The sequence below is a fragment of the Grammomys surdaster genome, unplaced genomic scaffold (assembly GCF_004785775.1).
Source record: "Grammomys surdaster isolate TR1022 unplaced genomic scaffold, NIH_TR_1.0 126063, whole genome shotgun sequence".
NCBI classification, from domain to species: Eukaryota; Metazoa; Chordata; class Mammalia; order Rodentia; family Muridae; genus Grammomys; species Grammomys surdaster.
Genome location: NW_021620873.1, coordinates 2,755,629 through 2,782,866, shown reverse-complemented (window position 1 = coordinate 2,782,866; position 27,238 = coordinate 2,755,629). Strand labels below are relative to the sequence as shown.

Below are 27,238 nucleotides of genomic sequence, written 5' to 3'. Positions count from 1 at the left end.
ATGACAGAAGAAATAGAAGACACCGAGAATCTGATGCCCACTGAGAGGAAATCCTTCTGGAGGACAGCAGAGGAGAGACGAATGTCTGATCTTACCCGGGTGCTGGAATGGCTGGAGCGGAGGCAGGGCAAGAACCGTGCCCTTCAGGTGAGTACAATGGAAGAATTTGCTGGAAGACTATGCAAAATTATTAACAGGAAAGAGAATTGGAATTCAACACCTCCAAACAAAGGGGGACCATTTTTTAAGCACTGGAGTAAGCTAGTGGACAAGTCCTAGAGGAGAGATGGCTCACCATAGATAGGCTGTCCTTGTTTCCTGATGGCAGTTATCATGATTGGGCTCCTCCTAGCCTATCAACGACAGGATTACAATCTTTCCTAGTGACCGTATTTTAGAGAATGGCTCCTGGTCCTTGAGAAAGATGCTTCTCTATAGATGTTTCTCTATAGAAAATGTAGGACGAGGCTAACAGATTTCCCTTTGTCAGAGGGAAAGACAAAGAAGTTGCTCAAATACAAGTGATCTGAAGGAGACACTCTAGAAAGTGCTTGAGTCAGAGTCTGTAGTTAGAAGGAAGTCTCTAAAGTTAGATCAGACTGTGGACATTGCTAATATCTCTCAGAGTTGGAAACAGTCGTGGGCATTGGCTTATGGGTTCTCCATGTAGGGACAGGAGCCCTTCTACTGTCTCCAGACCTTCCCTCCTCTGGGATAGATCATTCATTCCTACTCCTGTAGCCACACTGAGACTCCTACTAGTATATACCTCCCTCTTCCCCCACCTCAGGGGCTGCTCTCACCAGCCCGATCCTCTCTCTCCAGGAATCTTAGATATTAAATTTGCCCCAGAGCTTAGGTCCCCTGGCCCCATCGTCTATGAAAATCAAGTCAGGCCTACAGAAAGTGGGACCCTCTTCAGAAGATACTCAGAGACAACATCTCCCAGACAGAAAGGATGCTTGGATCCTAGAGCCTACAGTCCCAGGGCTTGTCCATAATGATGACATGACTAAGAATGGCAGTCATCCTACTCTGTGCTGCTGTGCACTTCTAGGCAGGCTATATGGCCAAGGACCATGATTACCTACAGATAAAAAACAAGGAAACTCGACCAACAAAAGTCACAGCGTTAGGAAAGCACAGGGCAATATCTCAAGTTCAGATTTAGTCAGTTTCTGCATCTGAGCTTTGTTACAGTTCCCTCTGATCTCTCTGCAGTCCATGCTCTGCTTTCAGCAGATGCTTGCCTGCTCGTCTGTTTACTCCTCTCATGCAGCCAGAAGGACCTCCTATAGCCTGCCCGTCCCATCATCTGGGGTTGAGGGTGGTGGAGGGCTAGCTGCTGGATCTCTTAAAATTCAGTGTCAGTCTCTGGAACTCTCTTTTTTTTTTCAAGGTTAATAGGTCCCCATCTCCTTTCAGAGAGATTATATTCTAGCGTTTCAGTGGCTTTGCCTTGCACATAGCTTCAGTATAAATAATTTGAAACTATGGAGGAAGCAAATTTACATTTAAAACACAAACCTCCATCCCTCACTGTGTGCCCCAGAAGCATCTAGATTTCTGAAGACAGGTGACAAGTCTTTCATGGGAGGAGATCCTTGTTCTCCATTCCTCTTTCACTGGGTCAGGCCTGCAACTCTGACTTTGCCCCTAATTAGGTGACTCCCTATGCACTGTGGCAACACCTAACAGAAATTGCAGGGAGGGAGTGCATAGTGGGGAGTGTGCAGTGAAGAAGAGCAGTTCACATCATGACAGCAGGGAGAAGAGAAAACACCAGAAAGGGAAGGGTAGAATATTACCCTTACTACATACCCCCTGGAACCTACTCCTCTCAGTGGGTCCTAACCCCCACTCGCCCCACTACTCAATCATCATGTTATGAATTCATCAAGAGATGAATCTTGACTGGGTCAGATCCCTTAGGATCTGACTGTCTCTGGAAATATCACAGACACACACAGAGACATGCTCTGCTAACCTCCTAGGTGACTCTCCGTCCTGACTGAACAGCACAGTTCCCTTCCAGACTCCTCATGATGCTGCTGGCACCAAGGGCACTTGGGCTGACAAGCCCTTGAGATCCAGAAATATCTCCGTCACAGAGGACTTAGAATTACTGTCTTCGGCACGTTGCTTGAGTCTAAGGCTCTACCAGATCGCATTCCCAGCAATCCCCCAAACCCACTGTAAATAGAACTGTTCTGAGTGACCCTGTGAGGACATGGGTTCTTGAGTGTCAGAGTGCACCCTGGAAAAGGAAATACCCTATCCCTTTTTCCACCTGCAAATCCAGCCTTGGCCCAAATTCTAACTCCTTTTTCCACTAAGCGATACAAAACCATGCTGACGTGGACTAGCTGCCCTCCTTGGAAGGCAGCTTTATGACTCCTGGCCTTAAATACTGTGCCGGGTAGTTTTTCTGTCAGTCTAAAACAAGCTAGGATCATCTCAGTAGAGGCAACATCAACTGAGAAATGCCTCCATCAGACTAGCACGTAGGCAAATATGCAGGACATTTTATTGACTGATTGTGGTGGGAGGGACCAGCTCACCGTGGGCAGTTGCCAGCCCTAGGCACTAGGATTCTGGATGCTCTAAGAAAGCAGGCTGAGCAGACTATGGAAATCAAGCCAATAAGCAGCATTCCTTCATGGCCTCTACAGCAGTTCCTGTCACTATGTTTCTGCTTGTGTTTCTGTCCTGACTTCCCTTTATGGTGGAAAGACATATAAGATAGATAACCCTCTCTTCCCAAGTTGCTTTTGGTCATGGAGTTTTATGAAAACTATAGAAAACAAACTAAAACAGATAAACCCTAGATATTTTTTGTGTTGCTCCTTGCCAGCTCAGCAATCAGCCCACAGCCCTCTCAGGGTCTTCATGGCACATCCAGAGAGCAGTTATTGTTCATGGACCCTAAACTGAACCAGAGAGAGAGCAGGCATTTGCCCAGGGTAGTGCAGCCACTAAGCAAGTGACGGGGCAAGGTGACCTGGAACTGAAAGACTGGGCCATCCAACCCTGGAAACCACAAGTGGCATACTCTGAAGCTGCTCAAGCTGATCTTTCCCACAATAGTTCAGCATCCTCTCCCCATCTTCATAAGGCTGAATAGGCTTCTTCCCAGTGGTGTTATCCTAAATGTGCTCTGAGACGCTCTTTGTCCATAGAAACTTGGAGATCCCCAGGAACTGTCCTCTCTGTTCCCACTAGAGAACAGCAAAGCCATCACAGGTCACAGACAATGTTCAAGAGCAGATCTCAGAATCCATCCATATAAAAAGCCAGACATGGTGACCCCCCCACCCTTAAATCTTAGCACAGGGGTCTGGAAATAAAGATTCTGAGGAGTTGCTGGCCAGACAACCTAGCCTAAATGTTGAGCTCCATGCTCGGTGAGAAACCCTGTCTCAAAAATAAGGTTGAGAAGAATTTGAAGATGGACGTTGACTTCTGTAGCCTCCCACAGTTACTATCATGAGCAAGTATCTGCATACACACATAAGAATACACACACATCACAAACACACCAAAAATATCTGTTAGTGGGAGCAGGGAAGCCAACTCCTAGGAATCTGGGGTCATTTGGGGGTCTTGTCAAGGATACCAGGGGTAGATGTCAGAGTGGTCCAGAGGCCAAGGGACAGTGAAGGGCTCTAGAGTATTGGTACTAAAGCTTGGTTTCCAACTTGCCAGGTATGTCCTCCTATTTAGAAACAGTGGGTAGAACCCTCACAGGATGGCTGCAGAGACCTTTATCCTGCCTTTTCAGAAAAAGAAGGAAGAGAAAAAGGGTGCAGAAGAGAAGGTAGGAAAGAAAAGCACAGGTGCTAAGAAGAAGCCAGACAAAGTCGGCCGCAAAGTGACCTTCAACAAGGTAACCACCTCTCTGCCTCCCCTACAGCTATTCCTCTGCTGTGGTGTCTGCCACATGATTTACGAAGACCCCAAGATACCTCTCTCCCTCATGATACCCCAACACACACACACACACACACACACACACACACACACACACACCCTCCTTTGCAGCCTTACCATCAACCCCTTCTTTCCTGAAGTCCAGTTTAAGGGCAAGTGTCTCACATTCCTCCACCCACATCCCTCCACACCCCATGCTGCCAGGGCCCAGGAGCCAAGGGGACACTCAGCCCTGTACCTAAAGGGTATCCCAGATCTGCCTGCAAGAATAGGCTGCATGTACCCCTATGAGAAAAGGAGCCAGCATGGAGGACACTTCTGTCCCCTTAAACTCTTCCTGGGCTCAGGCCAGGTCCTCAAGCAAGCTGTGGGCATTTCTCAGTTTGGGTTTAGAGGATGCTGAGCAAGCATAACTTCTATAAGCAGAGCATAACTTCTGTCCTGCTTTCCAAGAGCCAACTTCGTATTGTCAAGAAGGAATCCAGCATTTACCGCAAGGGGACTGAAACAGACAAAAAGAGCAGGAGTCTGAGCATGATCTCTAGCAACTTCAGCAGGGATAGCAATAAGAAGCCTGGTAAGGAAAACACACGGGCCCTGGGATACCACAAGTGACCTCCCTTGTCCAGTTTCTAAGAGAGAATGGAAGAGCTACAGCATGCATGCCGATCCAACCTGTGTACACAGGAGCCAGAAGCCAGCATTCGGGGTTCTGAGGGAATCACCCAGGGTGCTTTGACAATCGGGGCGTGCTGTGGGACTCTACTTATCCCCAGGTATTGTCAGGAATCCAGCACAGTGTGATGCCTGCTCCTGAACTATTTCGGTGACACTGCCTGTTCCAAATTTTCTAACTTAAACACCATGGCATTGTCTACTACAGAAGGTGCCATCCTGGTACCCTGACCTCTGTCAAGTGGTATGCATTCCTAGAGAGGGACAGGCCTGGGTTGCAGCCCTGCTCTACCACCATAACCAACTCAACTGTATCATCCTGGCCGTGCTCTCAGCTCTGGGTCTAGATTAGGCACATATAGAATGGTGTAGCAACTCTACTTTCTCTGTTTTGAGGCTGTGAGGCTGCAGTGATGGAGGCCTGTCAATCACCAGCCTGACACAGGAAATGCCAGGAAGGTGGTGCCAGAGGGCTGGAAAACAGATACATTAAGCTTTTGTTGGGAGTACTCTCTTGGGAGACAAGCTTAAGTTGTAAGTGGAAATTTCTACTTGCCCAGGTGGAAAGTTGGTGGGCACTTGGAGCAGGGGTTACTAAGTTGTTTCCCTTGTGTCCCAAAAAGAAATCCCCTCCCCAACATTTCATTAAGTATACCAAAGTCGTGGTAAGCAAACCAAAGCCTCTGGTCTGTCACAGTTCAGTATGACAGAGGATCTCTCTTAGGGCTGCAGTGCTAAAAGCATTGTGGGACACTGGATTGAACCCACAACAACACATTAGCAGGACACTCATCTAATCCAAAGAATCTATGCAAATGGTCAGCCATAGATCCCTCGCTTTTGGTAAATGCGCTCTGGTTATATGTAGCTGATCTTGGCTACTTCGTGGGTTCTTCTTTTCCCGTGCTTTATCCCCCTGGTTTCTTCCCCCAACACTACATAGGAGAGAAGGGATAGTGTGTGTGTGTGTGTGTGTGTGTGTGTGTGTGTGTGTGTGTGTGGAGAGAGAGAGAGAGAGAGAGAGAGAGAGAGAGAGAGACCCCTGAATCTGATTTCTTTCTGTTTCTCCTTTGACATGGCTACTAACAAACCACAGTCAACCTCCCTAAATAATCAGCAATCACCACCTCCTCTGCCTCTGAGATCTGACCATTTATGTACTGTCTGAAAAGTTCCCAGAATTCCAAATGTCACCCAATTGCAGAAATTTTCTGAAGCTGGCAAAGCTACGCTTCTGCTAGAGCATGAGGCAAATCATAGCTGCTGTGGACAGTCCAAAGCAGCCCCGCCTCCCTACCTGGGGTTAAAATGAAAGCACATTCTTAATATTTCTCTGTTTTTTAAAGAAACCAATATTCTGAAATTCTAAATGAAATCACTACAGTTATGAAATATTATCTCTCAGGAAAAGTGAGTAAGCCGGTAGTAGAAGCCCTTTTTGTTTTCTTTGAACCTGTTCTAACTGTTCTTATTATATAAAACTATATACGTTCTTAATTAGAAATAAAGGCAAGATGAGAGGGAAGCTCTGTACTCTAGTCAAGCTCTGTGGCTCCCGTTATCACCAAGCTGGCCCCGTTGGGTTCACGAGCTTCCTTAGATCTTGCTTCCAGCAGAACCTCACCTCTTCCTCCGCTTCCTGAAGCCTTGCCATTGTGATTTCTGCCCAGACTCCTCAGAGGAAGTCTTTGTGTGTGAGCAGACTTTACTGAGACTTTCAGGGGCAGCAGAGGGTAAGAATCCACATCACAGAGGTACATCGCTAACAAATCAGAGGCCGATCGTGAGACCCCACTTTCATTCTTCAGAGTCCTTTGTCTCCTAGCCCCACAAAGATTTCCTTGGCTGCACTTGTAAGTAGGGAAAGCTTCCTGGGGTTTTCTGAAAGTTCCAGACTGAGTTTAGAGTTAGACAACCAGAAGTCCTGGGATTCATTGTTGCCGGCTCTGCTTGTGGGAGAGAGCAAAAGCCAGCTTAAGGCTCTTTCCTCAGTCTGAGTCCTCTCTTCCTCCATCCTCGCCTCCAACTCTGCACTCTCCACTTCACACAGTGCCACTGGCTTTTTATTTACTCTGACTTTTGTTTCTTCTGTCTCATTCCTAAAGTGTGCGATCAAGATATTTTCCTAAACAAAATTTGTCTCTTCCCTAATTGAACCTCCTGGCAATAGAGTAATGGTTTTCAGCTCACTGTACAAGTTACAGACATGAAGGCTGACTTGCAGGCAATTTCATCCACTGTTGGCCTCTTACCCTCTTCCTCACCACCTAAGACAGATTTACCAAGTCTGAGAACCGGGAAGTCTATGCTGCTTTTGATGTGAAACAGCCCATAGCCACCGGAGGGCAGTAAAGGGGTCCAAGCAAACACAGGAGCAGGTGTGTTCAGAGGCATCAAAGAAGCACCTGCACCTGCCAGCATTTGGCACCCAGGACTGAGTCAGGCTGAACTTAGCCACAGTAAGGACACATTCCTGGGCAGTCTTGTAAGCTACCTCAGACAAGCAGGCAGGATCTGAAATGGGAGACAAGATGGAGATCAGGCAGCCTCAGAGCAGGGATGCAGTTAACTCCCAATGTCACTATGAACTATACAGCCTCAACTAGCTTTGCCCACCTCAGAGGAGGGCAGTGCAATTGCAGAAGCAGAAAGAGATCCACCCTTCTTGGTATCCTTCTCCTTCAACCTTCATGGCCTGGTCTGATGCTTCTCCTGTCTTCATGTCTTCGTCTGTTTACCTTCCCTTTTCCTTCCCCACTGTTCTTTTAATTTGTACTTACTCCTCCACTGAGCCAGACTCTTGCAGCTCTGGCTTCAGTGGCTGCCGCATTCACCTTCCTAATTTGTGTGTTTGTGTTTAATGTGGTTTTCTTCACAGTGTTGCCACAGAAAATAATAAAACTCATATGATGGGTAAATTACCACAAAGGAATTGCAGATCAGTGAACTGACTGAAAAAGAATTCAAAACAATCTTAAAGCTTAATGAACTATAAGGTAACCATCATCAGAGTAGTATCCTCCAGTAGATGAGAACTAATTCAAGGACTCACAACTGGACATTGTTTCAAAATAGCCCTGGAGCTCTCAGTCCTAAATGGGATGTCGCCATCAAATTCCTCTCCTCAGGGATCAGGGAGCTTTATGGAAGAGGAGGTGAGAGATTGTAAGAGCCAGAAAAGATGGAGAACACCATGGAAACAAGGCCTTCTAAACACAGCAGATCCAACACAGAGGCTGTGGCAACACACACAGGGCCTGTACCTGTCCAGTCGAGATAAAATCTCAGTGCTGAGAGGCGAAGGTGGACACGACATGAGGTGCCATCCCTCACCAAGAAGCCATCTCCAATTGATAACCACTTGCAAAAGAAAAGGGAGTTGTCTCCAGTGAAGTCTTACTGGAACATAGACCCCACTTAGGAAAACTCCACACCCAGCAATAGATCGCCAACACAAAATGAACTCAGTGGTATTCTTAGAAGGGTTTTTTGGGGGTTGTTTGTTTGTTGTCTTATATTTGTTGCTTTGTCTCAGAATTTGCCACCTCACTGCTCTTTTGCTTTTGCATATTATGATTTCTGTTCCTATGTTTTTATGGGTTCTATTTGAGTGGTGGTGGTGGTGGTGGTAGTGGTGGTGTTTCTGGTGTGTCTGTGTCTGTGTCTGTGTCTGTGTCTGTGTCTGTGTCTGTGTCTGTGTCTGTGTCTGTGTCTCTGTATGTGCACACTCGTGCCTGCATGTGTGCTTCTTGTGCTTTTTCTTTGTTTTGTTTTTTTCAATTCTGGGTTTTTTGTTTGGTTGATTTTGCTTGTTCGATTTCTAGAAAGGGAGAAGGATAGAGGGAGGGAGGAAGAAAGGAAAGAAAGAAGGGAAAGAGGGAGGAGAGAGAGAAGACACGGAGTTGGACGGGTGAGGAGGATCTAGGATGGATCTGAGATAAGGGAGAGGAAAACATTATCAGAATACATTGTACAAAAATGTATTTTCAATTTAAAAATCAGGAGACTAAAAGATAAAACTGGCAACAAAATGAAATTAGGAAAAGCATGTTTGAATAAAATGAGAAGTGCAGGAAAAATCAGCATCACTTAAAAAAAAAACAGAAATCTAAAAGTCTGAGAATCACATAGTGTCTAAAATGAGACCAGCAATGGAGCCTTCTACCATCATAGCCAATAAAATAGAACACACTTCAATTCAAAGCCACTTTTGATATGATCTAGTGAGAGGGAAAAGATGAAATTCAAGAAAATAAAGTAATACATGCATTGTGGTTGCCCAAAAAAGAGAAGATCAGGGGAAGATCATCTAAGGAGTAAAGACCCAGGCATGGTCACGGCGGTGTGCACCTCTAATCCCTGTACTCATCAGGTATAGGGATCCTCTGTAGGTGGATCTCTGTGAGCCTGAGGCCAGCCTGGTCTACAGAGTAAGTCTCAGGCTAGTCAAGGCCCGAAGACACCCTGTTTGTGAATGAATGAATGAATGAATGAATGAATGAATGAATGAATGAAAACTTCCAAAACTTGAGAGGGGAGAGGAAAATCTTCCAGATTTATAAGGCCCCAAAACATCTATACCAAGAGACATTATTAAATCCCAAGTCTAAGCAAAACAAAAAGCTTGAAAGTGACAGAAAAAGTAACTTCACACACAGCGAGCTTCCAGAAGACTGAATCTCTAAACAGAAATGCTGAGGTCAGGACACAGGTAAATGACATATTCAACATTTTGAAACCAGGGACACCTGATACCCCAAAATATTAACCAAGAGAATGTGTACCTTAGACGTGGAAGAGACAAGCAGACATGCTGGCACATGCCTGTGGCCCCAGCGCTCAGGGGCTGAACTTGCAAAGTCACAAGTCAAGGCCAGCCTAGACTATATGAGACCTTGACTCGGAGAAAAGGGGGTGGGGACAGTTAGTATTTTCTCAAACAGGCAAAATTGGAAGGAGTTCATCTGTATTACAAATAGAGTATTTCTCAACAGAACTAAGAGGATATGTATTAACAGAATACAAACTAACGAATGTAACACTCTCCCTGGCAACAGTAACTATGGTCAAACTCAGAATTCTGTGGCATTGTAATGCTTGTAATGTAATATAATGGTTCTATATAAATCATATCCGAAGGTAAACACGTTTCTTAGATTTACTCATGCACACTTGTGTGGTGTGTAGGCTGTACGTGGATGTGCACCCATGAGTAAAAGTGCCTGAGAGGCCAGTGTTAGAGCTCCTGAAGCTGGCGATTCAGGTACGTGTGAGCCACCTGATTGTGGGTTCCAGGAACCAAACCCAGGTCCTCTGCAAGAAGAGCATGTGCTCTTAACTACTCGACATGTCTGCACCCCCAAAATCAAACACCTTCAAAGCTATAATTATGAGATATATCTAGTAAGGGCAAAGATTTTTCATTTTTTTGTCTTTTATAATTGACTATATAATATTGGCACACATTTACAATAATCGTGGAACTTACCAAATTATTGTGAGTGTGCATTGTGAGTCATATATTTGTTATCGTGTGTGTCCACTAGCAGATTTTATGAGCTATTTAAAATTATGAACTGGGATTATTGCTTTCTCCAAAAGGTTAACAAATTGCAATATTTTTAGGAAAAAAAACTATAACTATACTCCTTTGCTAATTTTTTTTTTTTTGGTTTTTCTAGACAGGGTTTCTCTGTATAGCCCGGGCTGTCCTGGAACTCACTCTGTAGACCAGGCTGGCCTCGAACTCAGAAATCCGCCTGCCTCTGCCTCCCAAGTGCTGGGATTAAAGGCATGCGCCACTACCACCCGGCACTGCTTTGCTAATTAATACACAAAATTAAAAATTTTAAATTGTGTGCTTGGAAGGCAGTAGTTCAATAGTAGAGACCTTGCCTAGAACAAGAGGCTGAAGTACAATGCCCAGTACCACAAATGGAAGCCATTTCTGTGCCATCACGGCTAACTGCTAGGAGCTTAAAATAGGATGTTGTAACTGTCACATGATTCGAGTAAGCCTCATGGTAGCCACAGAAGAAAAACCTGTAGTAGATGTGCAAGAGAAAGGGTCAAGACAACACTGCAAGATGTCATAAACACACAAGGGAGGATGGGGGTGGGAGAAGAAACTAAAGGAGCGCAGGCCCTTGGAGACAAAGTAGCAAGAGTAAATCCTTGTCTTTAAACATAAAAGGAAAGTGTCCCCAATCCATTTCTGTCCCTGTAACAATGCTGTGCACGGACAAAGAGAAAGGCTTATTTACCTCCCCTTGGAGAGTACAAGGCCTAAGGGTATGCCGGCAGCTGTCCTGTATCATAAATAGTTGAAGGTGAAGGGCAGCTGGTATGTTCAGGAAAGGAAGTGTGGAGAATGGACTCGCTACCTGACAACATGCTCTCCTGACAGTATTAATCAGGCAGCTCTCCACAACCCACTTTCCCAACACCACTCAATCGAGGCTCAAGTTTCCAACATGTGAATTTGAGGTGTACATGTAGACTATAGCATTTGCTAATCCAAATAGAACAGCTTGAAAGCTTTAAAAAATCAAGCTATGCGAACCGCAGAAACTGGCTTGAACTTTTAAAATCACACATGGGCTGAAAGTAAAGAGCTGGAAGAAAGACACTCTTGTGTAAACGGAAAAGGCAGGAGGTGGCTGGACTGGCACCAGATGAAATAGACCATGAAGGTTACTATATAACAGTGAAGAGGTCAATTCGCCAGAAGACCCAACAGTTGTAAATATCTATGCACCCAACCTTGGATCACCTGAATAGATAAAACAAATGTTAACACCACTGAAAGCAGAAATAAATACCAAGGCAATAATAGTAGCGGATTCAATAACCTAGAGAGGGGGAAATGATACATCATCTGGACAGAAAATCAATCGGGGGAAACAGCAGATCGGAAAAACACAAAACCAGTGGACCTAACAGATACACACGGAGCATCCGTGTGTCTGACAGCAGCTGCTGTGCATGCTTCTCAGGCAGGGTGGGCATTCTCCAGGGTAGAGCAAACATTAGGCCTCAGATTCATGAAAATGTCTCCTCTGCATTCAACCAGACTCAAAGGAAAATGGTAAATAGCGCTCTTCTGAACAACCAGGATATCCCAGAAGTCCAAAAGTACTTAGTATGAATCTGGAGACGTGAGAAGGGACACCATGCACATGAGAGCTGAAGGTGACCTGCAACTGCAGTCATGATGTCTATGACGACAGGCTCTGTCCTACAGAAATAGTAAATTGCAAGTAAATAAAAATTACTTTTAAAAAACCCTAAATACATGTTAACAGAACAAAGTAAATAACAAAGATAATTATTACTAAGTAGACTCTTCCATAATAAAATGGCCAATGAAACTAACAGTTGGTGTTACAAAGAGGTGGCCAATTGATAAATCTCTAACTAGACTGACCAAAAAAAAAAAAAGATGACTTTGTAAATAAAAAGTCTACATTGAAGATACCACAGAAGAGCAAAGAATGTGAGGAACTGTTATAACTGACTATATAACAGTAAGTCACTGCCTGAAAGACACCTCGAGAAAAATGAAATCTGTCAAAATTGAATCATAAGGAATCAAACCAATAGAAAGGAGAGTGAATCAATAATCAGTAGTCAAAACCTATCAATTAAAAGGCCAGGACCTGATGGCTTCATGGGGAGCCCTACCAAAGGTTTAAATGAGAATCAACACCAATCCTTCTCAAGCTTTTCTAAGCCACCGAATAACAGAAAATACTTTAAAGCCTATTTACAATACCAAAGCCTATTTCTTGATACCAAGGCCAGATTTAGAAAGAAGACAGGAAAAAGAACCTCACAGGTCAGTATCCGTGGTAGCAGCTGGGTTTAGCACCACACTAGAATGACTGTGCCACAGTGACCAAGCACAAGCTACCTTCTCAACATAGAAGGATGCTCAACACATGAAAATTGACACACAGAGTGACACTAGCAGAACCAAGAGAGTGACACTAGCAGAGTAACACTAGCAGAACCAAGAACAGAAATCAGGTCAAAAGTTTTTGTCCAGACTCAACGTCATTTCATGATGCAGGCTCAACAAACCACAGGAAATTCACATCACCAGAGCAGAGACCACACATGACAAGCCAACAGCTGATGGTCACACTCACTGTTAAACTCCGAGATGAGGAACCAGACAAGGGTGCCCATTAGCCCTTTCTGTTCACCATGACACTGGATGCCCTGGCCAGAGCAATTAGGTGAGAAAAAGAAAATAGGAGACCGAAACCAGAGAGGATGAAATAAAATCATCTGTTTTCAGATGTCATAGTCCCAAAGCTCTAAAGACTTCAAAAACAAACAAAACACAACAGAATTAATGAGCAAATTAAAGTTAAACAGATTAGAATTGATTTTACTTCTGTTTTACTGGCATGCATTCATCACCCACAGCAATGGCTTTCCTAACACTGTCAACTGTATCATGTATTCGACCTCATTCACCCTTTTCTTGCTAGTCTTTCTTTTCCTAGATACTTCCACATCTACTTTCATTCTTGGTTAAACATAAATGAATTCATGTACACACACACACAAAGACACACACAGACACACACAGAGACACACACAGACACATTCACAGATACACAGACACACACACAGATACACACACACAGAGACACACACAGACACACACAGAGACACACAGACATAGATACACACGCAGAGACACACACACAAACACACACAGAGACACACACAGATACACACACAGACACACACACGCACACACACCATCCGCATGAGAGAAAACACTATCAGTCTGGCTTATTTAGCTTAATAGATATTTATTGCATTTCTTAACAAATGCTGAAAAGGAAATTTTTTATGATTTTATTTGTGTGTGTGTGTGTGTGTCTGTGGGTGTGTGTGTCTGTGGGTGTGTGTGTCTGTGGGTGTGTGTGTCTGTGTGTGTGTGTAGTGCCTGTATGTGTGTGGTGCCCAGAGAGGTCAAAAGAGGGCATGAGACTCCCTGGATTTGATGTTACAGGCAGTTGTAAGCCTCCTGGTATGGGTGCTGGGAACCAAACAAGAACTCTTACCCACTGAGCCGTCTCCCCAGTCCCTGAAAAAAAAAATTTCCAAGACTAACATTTATGCTGGCATCTAAACAATAAAGAGGAAAAGAGACAGATGCTTTGAAAACGTAGAGCAGTACCGAAGCCACAGGTAAATGACAAGGGACCTTGGTTCATAGATTGGAAAAATGCTCTCAGATTTTCTACATTACCCAACATAGTCTACAGAGTCAATGTAAGATCTGTCAAAATTCCTATTACATTTTCACCAAAAAAAAGGTAAGAAAGAAGAAAAAAGTCAGAGGCACCAGATTTTCTGATCTCTAACTGTTTTCTAAAGCTGTAGTAATCAAAGCAGTGTGACATCAGGTTAAAAACAGAGACGTCAGATCAATAGAACACAGCCTAGGAATAATCCCACACATATGATCAGTTAATATTTGACAAGGGTGCCAAGAACATATGAAAGAGAATAATCTATGCAGTGAGTGATACTGGCAAAATGGCTAAACACACACAAAGGAGTGTGTCCTATGGCACTCAAAACTCTTAAAACTCAAAAGCAAAAAATTTGGTAGGTTGAAGATTGAACTGTGAGACCTGAAACTTTATCAACTTCTGTAATAAACACAGGGAGAAACTCTTTCACATTGGTCTTCACAATGACTTTATGATCTCTCTCTCTCTCTCTCTCTCTCTCTCTCTCTCTCTCTCTCTCACACACACACACACACACACACACACACACACACACACACACACCACAGATAATTAATGCAAAATATAAACCAAAGGACAATGTCAAAATAAAAGACATCTGTGCAGCAAACTGAATTTGCAAAAATAAATAACACCAGGAAGAAGGGAGTGTTAGCAACCTGCCTGCTAACTTTTAATCCAGATCTTTCGGGGTGAAAAGATCTACCTTTAATCTGGGTCACACCTTCTACTAGCAGTGGATATAAAGGGCACAGAAGAAGGAAGCTTTTGACCTTTGCCTGTTTGCTCTCTAGTTTGCTAGTAAGTCCATTCCTTCATCAGCATTAGAGCCTCCTTCTTCGGGATTTTGAAGTATATTGAAAACTGAGATATCCAACCTCATGGACTGAATTACTGGATTCTTGAACCTTCCATTGGTAGATAGTCATTTTTGTATTAGCTAGACCACAGCCTGTAAATGATTCTATTAAATCCTGTATATATATTTATATGTTTATATAATATAGCATATATACCTATATGCCTATATATTATATATGTTTATATTATAATATATTTCATATGCCTATAATTTATCTATATTTTAATATTCCCTATTATGTGCAAATTTATATATTATATTATATTATACCTATACATTACAATTTATAAAGATTTATTAGAATAATAAATTTTATTTATAAAAATATAATATATAGGATAGAGATAGAGGTACACACTCATTCTATAAGTTCTGTTCCTCTAGAGCACCCTAACCCAGTAGCCAAAGCCACAGAGGGCACTACCTCATGCCCCACAGAATGGACAGAATCAAAGGACAACCAAGAGCAAATATCAGCAAGGGTGTGAAGAGACGAGAGCTTCATGCTGTTGGTGAGATTGTAAGCTGGCAGAGCATTTTGGAAAACATAAAATTTCTTTCTAAAATGAAAAAGAAATTTCCATATGATCCAACGATCCCACTCATGATACACAGCCAGGGAAAAGAACCTGGAGTGCAAAGGACATCAATGGGCTTGTGCCTTCAAGGCAGCGCTAGCCACAGCAGCCAAGAAACAGCCTAAGAGGCATTGATGGATGAGTGTGCATACAATGGAATATTAGACAGGAATGAAAAAGAAGTAACTTCTCTATTAACAACACAGAAGAACTGAGAGAGCTTCAGACTAAGTGAAAAATTGGAGAAAGACAAATGTTATGTGAGCCCATGTGTGTACGTGGATCTAAGCTTCTAGAAATAGGAGAATGGTGGTTGCTGAGGACCTCGAGTGTCAAAATGGGGACATTCATGTCAAAGGTATAGGCATTCAGTACAAGATAAAATCCTGAGACCTTCACAGATAGCAGAGCGACAGGCTGAGGAAGGCAAGAAGCAAGTTCGCTTCAACACAGCTTAGTACCAGGTGTTGGTTCAAACTTCAGGAGGCTGGAGGTTTATTTTAGGCATATTTCAGCAGAGCACAATTTGATAAAAACTATTCTGCACATAATTAACTCAATCCCGAGTGCACAACAAAACATACATAAATCTCCCTGGGGAGTGAAGTAAGCTAAATATACATCAAACGTGATTGGACAAAAAAACTCTGTAAAATCCATGAAGACAGGTTCGATAGATTGACGGGGAGAGGGGTGGAATATGATAAGGGTCTGGGGGAATGCTGGAAAGTCTCCAGACACACAGATAATGTAAAGGTCACCAGGCTAGAAAGCAGTCCACTGCAGCTTCCTGGGTAGATAACAGGTACTGCATTCTCTTCCTTGAAGGAACGGCCATCGGTGCCTGGCATTCCAGGTCCCTCTAATGCTTGTGTGAGCACAAAGACCTCCGCCCTCACTTGAGGTCTAATACAATGGATTCGTAGTGTAGTTAGCAGCCCTGCATGACACGCTTGAACTTGTTACACTATTGGGAAACACAGCATTACACGCTTCAAACTTGCTAAGAGAATTGAGCTTGGCCGGCTACACAAAGTGTAGTCATGCTGCTGGATGCCTAAACATGATGGCTTTAGTCATACCCCAATCCACGAGGACATCAAATCATCATGGTATACACTTTAAATACAAGCAAGATTATCTGTCAATAATACCTCAACAAAGCTATAAAAGGTATGTCGCATTAGATGAACACAGTAGTATTGCTGACGTGGCTGGGTTTACAAACTGTTTCGGGTATTTCTTTCTTTCTGATTCTGTCCCTCCTTCTCCCTTTTCTTCTGCCCCATGGGTGATTTTGTTCCTGTCTCCTCTTTCTTGGTTTGTCATCTACAACTCTGACACACTGGCGTCATTTCTCACAGTCTCCTCCTCTTCCTGCCAGCATAAGGGACCTGCAAGAAGACGTTTCCATTCCCTGTCCCTTCATGTTGTGCTGCCAGCCCCACAGCTCTCCACGTGTGACAAGTTCATAAAGCATCATTGGTATTTCATAAACACACACACACCCCATGCACACACACACACATACACACATACCCCATACACACACACCCCATACACACACACACACCACACCACACACATACACACACACCACATAGACACACCACACACACACCACACACACACCACACACACACCACACACACCACACACACACACACACACATACACATACACACACACACACACACACACACACTTGCCTGTGTTCCAAGTGTTCTTCATTCCTTTTCATAGATCCAGAATTCTGTCTGGAGTAATTCCCTTTCCCTTGAAGCTTTTCTTTTAGCACATATGAAAAACAGAGTAAGATCTTGCAGCTTTTGCGCATCCGAAGAGGTCTTTATTTCAAATTCATGCAGTCCTGGCTGAGGGTCTTTCTTGTCCCAGGTCTCTAGCAGCTCCTCCTGCTGGACTGGGGTTGCCAGTGGAAGTCTGGAAGCTGGAAGCTGGCTGCTCTCTGGAACTTGATACACCTCATTCCTAGGCATTCTTTTAAGGTCTTCCTCTAAGGGGTTTTCCAGAGATGAGCCTCAGTATCATTTGCTTTGTACTTCATATAGTTGTGTTTGAGGTTTGTGGGGCTTCTTGGTTTCTGCTTTTTATCAATTTTGCACAATTTTAGCCATTATATTTTCTTAGTTCTTCACTCTCTTCTCTGTCTTCCTGACACCCTAACCACATATTGAATGAAGTTCCTCAGGTCATTAGTTTTGTCTTTCAGCCTTCTCTCTCTCCATGAGTTACGGTGTGTCATCTCTGTGGCTATGCCCCCAAACTTCTTGTCTTTGTTTGCAATGCCCAATCTGGTGTTACTCCCACATAGTTGCATTTGAAACATTGTTATTTTCGTCTCTAGAACTTCAATTTGAGTCACTTTGAATCTTCTGTTTCCCCGCCCCCTAGCATGCTCATGTCTTGGTGAGCATAATGGTACATTTAAATAGACATTTCTAGACTTCAGGGTATAGCTCAATCAGTAGGGAGCTTGCTTAACATGCACAAAGTCTTGTGTTCAAGCCCCAGAACCATCACATAGTACCAAGCATGATGGAACACACGTGTAATCCCAGGATTTGAGAGGTGGAGGCAGGAAGGAAAGAAATCTAAGGTTATCCTCTGTATAGCATCAGGGCCACCCTAGGCTACATGAGACTCCCTCTCCCAAACTTAAGTACATTCTTGTTCTGATCTACCATTCCTACCACTATGCCCCATCCTTTCCTGCACTGGCTGATCAGCACTGAGCTAAGAGGAGATTTTCAACCATCTGCAATAGTCTATAGAGACATTTCCTGTTGCCAGCTGGTTTTCCCTACATGACCCACTGTCACTCAACTTGGGGGAGCTCCCCTGTGTTATCCTAAATAGACGTACCTGCTGCAACCTGGGACAGTTATGGGGCTTATGTCTTTTATTTCTTCTCACCACCTCGTGCTGCCTGTTGTCCAAAGTCTCGATGCTGTGTTCTCTCAGGTTTCCTTTTCGTTGTGTTGGAGGGCAGAATCCCACTTTCTGTTATCCAGTCTCTGCCGAAAACAAATTTTGATTGACTTTTCCAGAAGAGAAGCTTTCTTGAAATACAATAGCTAGCCACTGCATGAATTAAAATAGGGAACTACAAAATTGGGTTTGAACTTTAGAATTGTTGCCCTGGACAGAGGTCAGAGAATTTTAGTATGGTCACCCTGGACAGAAATCAGAGAACTTTAGTATGCTCACCCTGGACAGAGGTCAGAAAAAGCTCCTAGAAAAACATGAAACATATTCCATGACAGAGATCCTGGTGAAATCCAAATACTAGCAAGAAGAGGCTTCTAGCAACCATCCTCCTTGGATGCCTATATGTACTCTGCAGCTCTCGAGGCCAAGGGTGGCCTTTCTAATGGGAAAGGCTAAGAACAAGGGCCATACATATGGACCCTCTGTCAACATGAATCATCACCTTGAGTCCCAAATGTGGCCCACTTAAAGTCTAACTTTTCTGTTCAGTTATATACCAGAGATGGGAATGGTTTTTCCCCAAATGAGTGGTCAGGAAAGGCTTCAGGAAAAGGTCCCTGGGTTCACATCATGGGCTCACCATGAATTAGATGGGATCTCTGATGCATGACATTTAGCCTGCTCACTAACCAAATGTATACGATATGGTTATGAAACTAGAGTGACTCTCCCCCACCCCAAGAAAGCCCTTGAACTGCTGTAATCTTTCATAGTGTTGCCGTTCTTTCCACTGTAGGTCCGTCTGGATCCAGAAGAACATCAGAGAGCACAGGAAAGTATATGTTGTTACTCTAAAATCCCTGATTTTCAGAGGACAGTGTGAAAGTGCCCCCTCCCTGGAACATAGCACCAACCTTACCATGCACAAGCAGACACGGCTAAGGCCACCCAATCCAGCCACCTTGTCAGGGACCAGGCATGGTCCAGAACACCAGATAAGGCGGGAAGTGTTCTAAGGCTACTTTGTATCCATCTGAGACCTTGGGGAAAGTCGAGTTACTCTCTATTCAATCCAATGGACCCAGGGGATATAGGGCTATCCTAAGAAGATTCCTGAATGTCATAAAACATTAAAGCTTACAGGGAAGTTTATGAGGAGAATCTTATGAGGAGAAAAGCATCAATCTGGCATGATGCTGGAAGCTGTTTTAGATTACAGAGAAAAGTCCACAATTCATAAACCTACACACACACACACACACACACATCTCATCAGGGTGACTGGTATCTACAAATCTGGAAATGTTAAAGATGCATAGTCATATTCATCTGTGGGGCTGATAGCTCACACGTGTGGGTGGGCATGGGTCCTGTTGGGCAGAGTTGTTCCCACATGTCTGCCACAGCTCAGAGAGGCAAAGCCAGCAGGGATTTGACTGAGTTCCCTCCACACAGTTCTGGGTGGACACTGGGCTGTGGGAATTCACTTGAGGCTCCACCCAGGTGTGGAGGGGTAGCAGTCTGAAGGTCCCGCAGGGGCAGGGCTTGAAGCCCTGAGAATGCCCCATGGGTTGGAGCATCTTGGTTAGGGTACTCAATTGGCTCAGCTCGGCTAGCTTGTTTGACTCAGTGGCCTCTACAGCGGAACGCAGAGAAGTCTTCCATGGGAGATTAGGCAGTGGCTCGGTAATCGAAGGCCTCCTCCACAGTTCTCCATAGACATGAGGAAGTCCATGGTTTTCATAAGGTTTATTGTCATGTCAGAAAGTGGATGAATGTGGATGCACCCCCCTCCTATTTGTCAGGGTAGGCCTGACTTAAATAGGGAGGGAGGAGGGTCTGGGCAAGAATGCTTAATTGGCTACACCCTCTGGCCTTCAGGTATCTCATTAATATGGAAATTTCTTGAGGCTGAGGCCTGTAGTCACGCCCTCTACCTGTGGATGGCCTGGTAGGGGCGTTGTCCTACATGACTATCAATGGAGCTCTTTGCCATGTGTCAGGAGCCTGGAGTCTGGGAGCGTGGCGAAATATATGCCGTCCCACGCAGGCATGGACTCCTGTTGGGTCTCTGGCCATCTCTAGCCAGTGCTCTACCAGAAACCAAGCTATCCTTTCAGGTTCCCACACACATCTCTGTCTATAGGAAATTCCACAAAAGAAAGCAATTCTATCAATTAGGAAATAGTGGATTTCAAAGTCAAGATTCAGATGCATCCTTAAAACCAAATGATTATATATATATATATATATATATATATATATATATATATATATATAAACAAAGGCTAAGGTTGAGATAAAACAAGGAAATGCAAATGAGATGAGGTAGCACAGGGTGGCAAGAGACATGGAAGAAGCAGAGATAGCTACTCTTAAATGTTAAAGATTCAGTAAGAACCTTATACAGCCACAACCAAGAATGTAACTCAATAGGGACCACAGAAGGAATATAGGAGAACCTTTTAAAACACATTCTGGGGCTAAAGGGACGGTTCAGTAGTTAAGAGCATCGTCTGTTCTTACAGAAGACTGGGGTTTAGTTTCCAACAGCCATGTGGTGGCTCAAAAATGTAACTTCTGTTCCAAAAGATCTGTCGCCACCCTCTGGCATCCTTGGGCACCAGGTGCACACACAGTGCATGTACATTCATACAAGCAAAACACTCATACACAAAAAATAAAAATAAATCTTTTTTGTAAAATATGACTACTTAGGAACTTTCAAATACTCCTCTTTCAAAATAAAAAGCTGTAGCAGAAAGTCAGAGGTTGCAGTCATGCAGTTAGAGACACTATACACTCACATCTAAAGAGCGTAAATCTTAAATTGTTCATCAACATCACCTATATACTTCACCAGAACAAAAAAAAAAGCTTTTATTTTGAAGCATAACTATTTTATTTTTAAATGTTTATTTTCATTTTATTCATTATTATACATATGCACACATATCCGAGTGTGGTTTTGTACACATGTGTACATGTGTCTTTGGAGGCTGGAGGGTATCAGATCCCTGGAGCTGGAGTCACAGGTGTTGTGAGCCACCAGACATGGGTGCTGGGACCTGCACTTGGGTGTTCTTCAAGAGTAATACAGAGTTTTAAACACCAAGACATCTCTTCAACTTCCTAAAACTTAAGGATTTTAGAGAGATCTACTTTGTCCTAAAATACTCAGGAGAAATGAAATTAAAAAAATACTCTTCAACCAAAAATAAATGACTAAGAAACACATAACAAAATTACTACATATCAAATGACTAATGCAAACAAGCCTTTTTTGTTTAAACCCTCTCGGCACAGAGAAACCGACACGAAAACAAAAAATAGAAGTAATGGTTCTTGCTTACATAAAACAAAGAAGACAAGCAATAACTTGGCTTTTTATACTGTAATTAAGTACAAACAGGCTCACTATGAAAAAGAGAGAGTAAATCATAGGTGAGATTAGAAAAAAAAAACAGAGAGGCCAAATACAATGCTTTCTAGAAAAGAAATCCATGTGCTCGGATACTAAGAATACTTGCACGCCTTAAGTCTTTTGTCTCTGCTGTTATAAAGAGTGCAGCCTGTATGAGAGCAGGTTGATACTGGCCTATGAAGAACAAATCACCCACTGTCCCTCTAGCTTTACAGATCATGTAAACCTGGACATCTTGGCATTAACTTAACAAACCATTATAACTCTACAGTAGCGTTATACCAAAAAGTAATACAACAAACTCACAGTTGTATAGATGCAAGAAATACTAAAAATACGTTAGCAAATATACCTAATCCGTGAAAATACATCAAACACTCCAGTGTCTGAAGTAATCACTAGCACTCCACGACTGAGTGGACTACATCTAGTGGGTGAGGGACCCTGAATACTCAGTACTCACAGCTAAGGGAGAAGCCACACAGTGGTTTCAATGGACGAAAGAAGTCATTCATAAAGCTAAGTGATCTTATTAACAAAAGTAAGAAAATAAACTGGCCAATCTCATTGGAAATGATGGGATGCTAAAGTCACTTTAATTAAAACCTAGACCAAAACGGAAGTGGTTTCAATCCGCCACCCTTACTGTTTTAGATGGTCAAATGCATTGTGCCAAGAATATGTAGTTTTTATAAATACTGGGAGGAAGATACTTTACTTTCTCCAAAATATTTGTAAAACTCAAGACATTCTAGTTGACAATGTATTTTTGAATGGATAGACTTTGCTCTGCACCTGTCACAGTAAGTAGACATGGAGTGAGTAGACAGACAGTGTGCCATTTGGTAGTTCTGTAAAACATGGAGAACAGTGGTTCTCAGCCTTCCTGATACTGCATGACCTTTTAACACTGTTCCTCATGCTGCAGTGACACACCCCCAACCATAACATCATTTTCATTGCACTTCATAACTGTAATTTTGCTGCGGTTATGAATCATAACGCAGGATATCTGATATGCAACCCCTATGAAAGCATGGTTCGACCCCTAAAGGGGTGAAACCACTGATGTCAAAGAATCTGACAAAAAAAAAAAGCAAAGGCATTTCAGCTTTGGCTTCATGTTTGGCTCGTGTCAGACATTTCTCAGTTTCACTACCTGTGCAGCTATGTACTGTTCCTCCATCCACAGGCGCCATCTGCAATGGGTCTCCTCGCCATAAACTGCTGCCCTGTTAGTCTCAGGTCAGTTTTACCTCTTCTGATCTCTTCTTCTGCACTAATTCCCTTTAGATAACCTTCCTCTGGGAAGGGAGGACGGCAAAGATTGAAAGAAAGGGGCAAGAGGGAAGCTGAGCAGGAAGGCGGTTGGGAAGGCTGGGAGAAGGCAAGCTGGCTAAAGCTAAATGCAGCCCTGCAGAAGAGCTTCCCAAGACCTCAGGTCTGCTGTGAGGAGTCCATACATTCTTTTTAGCTCCATCTTTATACTACCACCACACTTTCCTGCCCAACTCTCACCTCTGTCATGTTCTAACTTCCTGGGGGCATCTTCCAATTTCAGACATAGACATCAAGGATGTTATAGCCCTAGAAAACAACAGTCGGGTAAGCTCTTTCCGAAGACAAAGCTCCGCAGATCCTGGACTACAGGAGAGTATGTTTGGCAGCCGGAGAGCAGGCCTCCTGAGAGAATGGGCAAACAAAGCTACCGAAAATAACTATGAACGCAAGCTGAAGAGCCTCATGGAGAAAGGCATTGAGCCCAAGATGGAGAATGCCAAGATGCTGAAGCCAGAGGAGGTGCTAAGCTGCCGGTGAGCACCACGGGGGTGTATGGGAAGGCCCAAGACAGCAGTGTGTGAATGCACGCCTGAACAGAGAGAGGGCAGGCCTAGGTCAGTAGGCTGTGATCACATGCCTGGCCATGGAGGGGGCCAGCCCAGCCTTACCTGGCTCTAGCTGGCAAAGAATTGCTACAAGGCTACGAGCCCTGGGTTTCCCAGCCATCTTTACTGCCAGAGACTCCAAGTAATATATTTACCCCTATTAAAATTCCCCTGGTGAACAGCCAGGTTGGGGCGGGGAAGGCTACCATTTTGAGCTCTGCCTCTGGAAATTCACACTTTCTATTTGCTTTACAACAGAAGCTATAGAGATTCATCAGAAGGAAAATAACAGGTTGTCTGTGGCCTTTTTCTCACAAAGAAAACTGCCCTGGGTTCCCTCTCTCTGGTGAGCTTGGGCAAGACCGTCTATCTTGGTTACTCTTCTGTTACTATGCAAACACCACCACCAAGGCAACTTAGATGAGAAGGAGACTCTTGGGGTCTTTAGTTCCAGAGGGATCGTTCCCTAGTGACAGGGAGAACATTACCAAATTCAGAAGTAGCAGGGCCAGTGGCAGGAACAAGAAGCTGAGAGCTCATGTCTTCAAACACAAGCAAACTAGAAGTAGGGTGAGACTTCCTCAGAGTCCCTCCACCCCCCCTCCCAAATAATGCACTTCCTTCACTGAGACCACTCCCACTTAGACCTCCAAACCATGCCATCAACTGAAGGGCCCGGTATTCAAATAGAAGATCCTATGGTGGTCATTTCTCACAGTGTCACTCTCCCCAGTGACCTTCTTCTGTGTTTGGGGTTTAGATTCCCAAGAAAACCATGAGCTTCCAACTTACCCTCTTCTTTTCTCATGGCTGGAATGGATCCCAGGGCCTCACATGAGCCAAGCATTGTCCCACCCTTGAGACACAGCCCTACTTACCTCTTACTTCTTCTCTATCCATACCTCATAGCCAGGTCTCCACTCTGAAAACACCCAAAGCCAGGGTCATCCTTAACTCCCAGGCAAAGTTAAAAAAACCTTCAGCTGAGGAATCAAGGCAAGAGGGTAGTAGGGTCACTCTCACCAAGCTGGCAGTAATATAACCATCTTAGGTGAAAGTTGGCCCCAGCGCCTAGAAACTAACCAGTGCTACCTGCTGCTCCTGGAGACTAAGAGATGAAGCAGGGATGGGGCCGATGAGAAGCAACACCCAACCAACTGCGCTTATAAGAACAAGCAATGGGAGTGGCTCTAATTATGCCTGGCTCCACAGTGGAGGCTTCTTTCCCACCCAGAGCAGAAGCACTGAGACAGATGACATCCATGATGTCACTGAGGAGGCCAGGGTGAAGACCAGGGTGAAGATGGTCCAGTGGAATCTTAAGGAAGCCACATGTGAAAGTGCTGGTCCACTGCATCACTCTGCAGACTGTCCTGGGAGGAGAGAACTAGAGCCATAAACAAAGGCAGAAATAACCCAAGAGCCCACAGGCACGGGCATGGGCACAGACACGGGCAGAAAGCCAGGTGATGGCAACGCAACTCCTCCTTGTCACCCATAACCAGGCAGCAGGTGGCTGGTAGCATCCACCCTCTATGAAGGCTGGGACCAAGAAGTCAGCAGAGTAACAGCCTGTTATCCTAGCACTCAGGAGCTGAGGCAGGAGGATTTTGTGCTTGAGGTCAGTCACCTGAGCTACATAATGAGATCCTGTCTCCATATAACTAGATAAATGAAGTAATTAAATATAAAGTTGGCCCCAAGGTCAAGGTTGACAGTGGACTAAGGAACTCTGTCTGCATCCCACAGCACAGGTGGGATCAATTTCACTCTTCAGCAGAAGGCAGAATTACAAGGTTTTAGAAAACACTTTAAATCAATGGCCTTGGTGTTTAACTGTGTGTGTGTTAAGGAAGGGCACGCCTGCCTGCTCCTGTAGCTCTGTGTATACACACTCGAGGCCTCCAACCTTGGCTCAGATTCACTGCCTGCAACAGTGAGCAACACACCACGGTCCACCCTCTTACACATACCACACGCCATGCTAGCCACATCCTCTTTCTTCCTGGTGCTGTTCTCACAGAGTCTTCCAGACTCTATCTGGCTGTCACTGTTTGCATGGATCACTCCACTTCCCAAATGAGCACCTGTCTTTCCATAGCATAGCTTCTATTGACTTCCATGGACTCTGTGCTGAATGTCACGACTGGATCAATGCAAATTAGCCTGTTTTCTTTGGTGACACTCAGGATGATGCCTGGCAAGTTGGTTTCCAAGAGTTATAGCACCATGAGTTCTATCACCTCTGCCACCTGCAGGGTACCCCTCTTCAAGGACACACACAGAGGAGCCAGGACAAGGTCTCTTGCCTGGCCTTCTGCTTAAAGCCAACCCCTTTGCCTCACCCACTTCTTTATTTTTGCTTCTTTGTTTGCTTGTTTCGGTTTTCTTGCTTGTTTGTTTCTGGTTTTGTTTTTGTTTTTGAGACAGGGTCTCCCTGTATAGTTCTGGCTGTCCTGGAATTTACTATGTAGACCAGGCTAGCCTCAAACTCACAGAGATCTGCCTGTCTCTGCTTTCCAGAATGTTGGGAGTAAAGGTGTGGGCTACTACACCAAGCCCAAAAAGAATCCCTTTTTAGTGAAAGTCAGGTCCCATGGCTCCTTGTCACCTCTTCCTGTCGTCTCTTGAAGGTACCTGCGTTTGTCCAAGAACAACATCAAGACCCTGATCAAGCTGTGCAAGGATGCAGGGATGGATGTGGACATCCACCCTCACATGGTGGAGGCCGAGATAGACGCAAAGAAGATATTCGGACAGCGATTGAGCGTAGCTCTCTAGCCACTCTGCCCACTGGAGACTCATCCCATGGGGACTAAGCACCCTGCTGACTAGTTTCTGTAGACTGCACCAGGCGAATAAGTCGAATGCATCACCACTAGCTGATCTCAGCTCTGTCCTCAGTGCTACTTTGCATCAACCCAGGAGTAACCGGGAAGAGAGCTCCCTTAGAGGAAGCTTGCAGGGCACAGTGGTATTTGCCTGTATTCCAGTGCAGGTGGAGGCAGGGGGATCAAGGATTCAAGTTCAATGCCAGCTTGGGACACTGTATGAGGCCCTGTCTAAAACATCAAAATGGGGAGAGGGAGTACAAAGTTGTTTTTTTTTTTTTTAATTGCTTCTTAGTAGAGAACTCTTCTTGAGCAAGAAAATGGGGCTTCAAGTCCCCAGGGGAACTTCAGAGAGGAGAAAAAGTTGAACGGCTGTACGGTGACACATAACACTGCCCTATGAAGGACATTGGTGTGTGGGGAACTGGCCCTTGTGTGTAGGCCTGAGGCTGGTGGCTGAAGTCCTCTCTTAGAAGAACTGACTTCATGATAACTTCTCTCACTGTCCTGGTCCCCTCTGTGACCTAACTGTGCTTAGCCATAGCTCACTGACAACTCCTTAGTTAACCTCCAGATGTGTCCTTCCTTCTATGAACATTTTTTCCAAGGGGCCAGAGAGGATGTCTCCTCTTCTTTCCCTCATGGGAACTCCAGACAGAGGCTTGCAGGCCTGATCTCTGTCCTCCCTCTCTCTCCTCTCACCTCTTCAGGTATGAGAGGCTGATCCTTGCCACTGCCGATGCTGGGCTATGACAACACAGATTTTATTGATTATTTATCCATTGCCTACCAGGTATATTGCATGGCTTTCTGGATTCTTCTTAG

The 27,238-nt window shown here is 44.3% G+C and overlaps 1 protein-coding gene across 1 annotated transcript; it reads left to right on the top strand.

The window, feature by feature from the left end:
- Positions 1–26,363, top strand: CUNH16orf78 (chromosome unknown C16orf78 homolog). Its single transcript, XM_028755470.1, has 6 exons — positions 1–147; positions 3,782–3,886; positions 4,384–4,507; positions 19,069–19,101; positions 23,255–23,510; positions 26,216–26,363. The coding sequence occupies exons 1-6, from the start codon at positions 1–3 to the stop codon at positions 26,361–26,363; spliced, it is 813 nt and encodes a 270-aa protein (XP_028611303.1).
- Positions 26,364–27,238: the final 875 nt, after the last annotated feature.